Below are 4,289 nucleotides of genomic sequence, written 5' to 3'. Positions count from 1 at the left end.
CAGAACCTCATCTATAAAATGCAGATAGCAGTTGTGAGGTGCAAGATAAATAATTACATATTGCACCTGGAACATAACTGGCACAGAGGAAGAGAAGAAGGTTGTGATGCTGCCCCTGCCCCCTAACCTGGGTCTTCCCTCCTCCTTTCCTGGCCCTCTATGATCTCATAGCCTCCTGGACCATTGTTTATGGAAGAAAGATCACAGAGAGACGCTAACAAAGCTTCCAGGAAGCAGCCTGGGTGGGACAGGGTGAGGGAGAGCAAGAACATGGGTACATTCTCAGCATGGGTACATTCTCAGGGGGTACAAGGTAGAGGCTGGGCCTTCAGGCCAGGAGAACCCTGGCAGGGCCCGCGCTAGGAGTCAATATCCCCTTAACTGAGCCCCCCAACCTTCACAGCGGCTGTCAGGGCTGCTATCCCTGGGGTGTGGGGAAGGGGCACTAAGGACCATGTGACAAGGGAGGGTATGTGTAAGCACCAGCTCTCTTTTGGAGCAGCCAGCAGGCTATTCTAACCCATAAGCTGAGCTCCTCACCCACCACCTCACCTGTGTTCTTCCAGGCCCCGGGTTAGTCTGCTTCGGTTCTCATCCACAAGGCATGGAGGCCCTAGGTCCTGGGAGCCACAGCGCCTCCCCAGCCTCATCCACTCGCAGCCTGGACCTGCGGCGTCTGTCCAAGCGCGCCGACTCGGCCTACAGCTCCTTCTCCGCGGCCTCAGGCGGTCCCGAGCCGCGCACGTTGTCTCCTGAGACCGTCCTCCTTCCTTACCTAGACTGGGACTATGTGCGCGTGGTGTGGGGTGGCCCCGCGCCCGCCGCGCCCACTGCGCCCACCGCGGCCCTGCGCACATCCCCACAGCCCCGGCCTGCGGCCGCTGCATGCGCTGAACCGCGTCTCCCACAGGTTCAGGGGACCCCGGGGCCGCTCAGCAGGCAGGCCACCCCGCTGCTGTACGCGCTGGCAGCCGAGGCGGAGGCCGCGGCGAGGGCCGCTGAGCCGCCCAGCCCGCCGGCCTCGAGGGCTGCCTACCGCCAGCGGCTGCAGGGCGCGCAGAGGCGAGTGCTGCGGGAGACGTCCTTCCAGCGCAAGGAGCTCCGCATGAGCCTGCCCGCCCGCCTGCGGCCGGGGGCGACCGCGAGGCCCCCCATAGCGCATCCGCGCTCCGCCTCACTCAGCCACCCGGTCTGCGAAGTGGAGCCCGCGCACCCTGGGGCTCCAGCTCCAGGGACCAGCGACCAGGGCCACCTCGCCAACCAGCAGCGAAAATGGTGCTTCTCCGAGCCAGGGAAGTTGGATCGCGTGGGGCGGGCCAGTGGGTTGTCAGGGGAACGCTCCGCTGAGTTGTGCTCCAGCCCTGGCCTCCCTAGGCTTGAGCCCCAGGAGTTGCAGCACCGGACCCTGGCAGAGATCAGACGGCTGCCTGAGAGCCAGCCCCGTGGCACGGAGGACCCAGAACCCGGGTCCTTGAAGCGCGGTGTTACCTACAGGCCTACCGCTCGGAGTAGGAGCGCTTCAGGGGAAATCTTGGGTTTCTGGGGAGATCGAGGAGGGGCCATGCCCATATCCCAGGTATGGAAGGTAGAGACTGCAGGCTTAGGGTGGAGGACATCTGCAAAATCGAAACCTTAAGCCACATTTTATCCAATTGTGCCTTCTAGGCTGTTCCCCAAGGAGCAGAATCCTCGAGACCATTGTTTCAGACCAGACTATCTAGGTAAGAGACCTGGGTCACTCTGGAGACTGAAGTTGGGGAGGGGGGGCAGCTTTTATTGTTCTTGCTCTAAAAAGGAGACTGTCTCTCACCTATCCTTAGTCTCAGCTTTCTGACTCTGTCCTTTGCAAACTGCACTCTGGGCTCCCCCAACAACCCTCTATTTCTCTGGTGCACCTCCAAGAGTTTCTGTCCTGTCGCTGTGATCAGTGTCTCTGCCTCCAGGTTTCCCACTCAGAAGGAGGTTGCAGTGGTGTGTCCTGCAAAGGGCCCCCACAACAGCTCCACTGACTATGAGAAGAGGGTCTCAGAGACTTGTGTTGTGTCTGCCCGGCTCCCCTCTCTTCCTGATGATGATGTTTTCCTGGAAGAAGCCCCGCTGGTCAGAGTGAGATCATCTGCAGACTCCTATGTCCCCCTGGGGCTCCCAACCAGGTGAATTCCCTCCTGATTGCAAGCAGATTCCACACATATCTGCAAAATGCTAGAAGGAAACTCTCCTGGGATCCCAAGCAGTGGGTGGTGGCAGGTAATTCTTAGACGTCTCCACTTATCTTCAGCCATCTGATTCTGTTTCTTTTCCACCTCCAGTGTCCATGCCTCTCCCCAGGAGTATGGAGCAGGCTTGGGTCAAAGGGCTGACCAGGCTACAACCCCCCTAGAGAACTCCTTCCATAAATGCCCAGAGACTTCAGGGGCAGGTGACGGCTGGCAAGAGTTAACTGGTTCTGTGGATGTCTCCAAACCAACATGCTATAGCCCCTCTGGGACTGCAAATGGTGACCTCCCAACCATTGACTCCAGTGGACTACTGACTACTGAGCCCCCTGCAGCTTCAGGGAGTGAACCCCCCAAATTTCTCCCAGTGGATACCCTGGGACCTCCAGGCTGTGATACAACAGGACCACCTGACCACACTGCCCTGGCCTGGGGCATTGACCAGCTTGGTTCCAGGCCAAGTTGGCCCAGTTCCCGCCTAGAAGAGCTGGTTCAGGAGCTGGCCAGACTGGACCCCTCTCTGAGTGACACTCTAACCTCCTACCCCAGCCCAGAGCCACCTGTGGCCCTGCTAGATGGGCTGATTCCTATAGCTGAAGTCTGGGCTGCCATGAGGTCAGTCTGTGGGGAGGCTGGAACTAATGCTGCTGGCACTTCTGAACCAGGGTGAGTGACGGGCACCAGGGACTTGGGAGATTCTAAGCATTCCGAGTCTGGAAAATCTAGAAAGTTCTGGCTTTGTCCCCAGGTCCTACCTATTTAGCTCTACCCAGCTCCTGCCAACTTCTCAGGAGTCAAAACCTGAAAGTCTTAGCACCCATCCTGTGCCTGACCAGCCACGTGGCCACGATCTTTCTGAGCCGAATAACAGCATTCAAACCAAGAAAGTGAGTGTGGAGGGGCTGATGGAGCTTTGGTGAATCCAAAGTTTGGGTTGGGAGGTCAGGGGCCCGAGGCTGAAGTACCCACGCCCTGCCTGTAGGTGGAGCTGGCCGATCTCCTCCAGAGGATGCTGCAGGACCTCCAGGGAGAGCGGGAGCGGCTGCAAGAGGTGGCGCGAGCGTGGGCCAGGCGCGGGACAGCTCTGGAGGCCGCGGTAGGTCAGGCCTGCGCGCCCCGCGAGCTGGAGCGGTTCAGTCGCTTCATGGCCGACCTAGAGCGCGTGCTTGGGCTCCTGCTGCTGCTGGGGAGTCGCCTGGCCCGCGTATGCGGCGCGCTGACCCGAGCCGGCGCAGACAGCGACCCTGACGAGCAGGTAAGAGGGGCAGGGAAAGAGCGCGGGCCGCCGGGTGTGGGGCCTCTGGTTTCTGGCCTGAGCCATCCCGGGGCCGGCGGCACCCTCGCCCCGCTCACGGCGCCCTCTCCCTCCGGCTCCAGGCCTCCCTGCTGCAGCGACTCCGGCTCCTGCAGCGGCAGCAGGAGGACGCCAAGGAGCTAAAGGAGCACGTGGCGCGGCGCGAGCGGGCCCTGCGCGAGGTGCTGGCGCGGACGCTGTCCGCCCAGGAGCTGCGCGCCTACTGCGCCCTGCTGGCCGGAAAGGCCGCCGTCCTGGCCCAGCAGCGCTGCCTGGACGAGCGTGTCCGGCACCTTCAGGACCAACTGGACGCTGTCAAGAGCGGCCTTGGTCAACGACCCTCACCTCCCTCGCCTCGCCCACCAGCCTGGGTCCCAGGGATCCGACCTCACCATAAAGTGCCCTTCCCCTCTCCCCTCAACTAGGGGCGGGGGAGGTGGGGCGCACTGTCTGTGCTTCTCACTCACGGAACTGGGGTGACACTGGTTTAGTCTGTGCTTTCTTCTGGGGATGGAGAAGACGTGGGCCCGGCTTTTCCAGGATACTTCTTACGAGTCTGCTCATGTGGTCTTACCCCAATCTTGTCGATTATTTGATAATGAGTTGATGGATTTAAAAAGCACAAACCTTTTTGTGTGATGTATCAGGGTTGGTTGAAAGGAGAGGAGATAAGTCAAGGAGCACTTCAATTTAAGATGCATAACAGCTTTTTATCAATAAAAATTGATTTGCGTGGTCTGTGCATAACCTGTAGCATAGCTTGGGGGAGGGATCTTGTT

The 4,289-nt window shown here is 60.0% G+C and overlaps 1 protein-coding gene across 1 annotated transcript; it reads left to right on the top strand.

The window, feature by feature from the left end:
- Positions 1-604: 604 nt before the first annotated feature.
- SHROOM1 (shroom family member 1) lies at positions 605-3,935 on the top strand (the record flags this gene model as incomplete). Its single annotated transcript, XM_084252615.1, has 7 exons — positions 605-1,576; positions 1,666-1,721; positions 1,944-2,153; positions 2,310-2,882; positions 2,965-3,103; positions 3,199-3,471; positions 3,594-3,935. 7 exons carry the CDS (start codon positions 605-607, stop codon positions 3,933-3,935), a joined length of 2,565 nt encoding a protein of 854 aa, XP_084108741.1.
- Positions 3,936-4,289: the final 354 nt, after the last annotated feature.

This window comes from Talpa europaea, assembly GCF_964194135.1.
Source record: "Talpa europaea genome assembly, chromosome: 13".
Classification (NCBI taxonomy): domain Eukaryota; kingdom Metazoa; phylum Chordata; class Mammalia; order Eulipotyphla; family Talpidae; genus Talpa; species Talpa europaea.
Note: the sequence above shows the minus strand (reverse complement) of the source record. Positions and strands in the feature narration are given on the sequence as shown.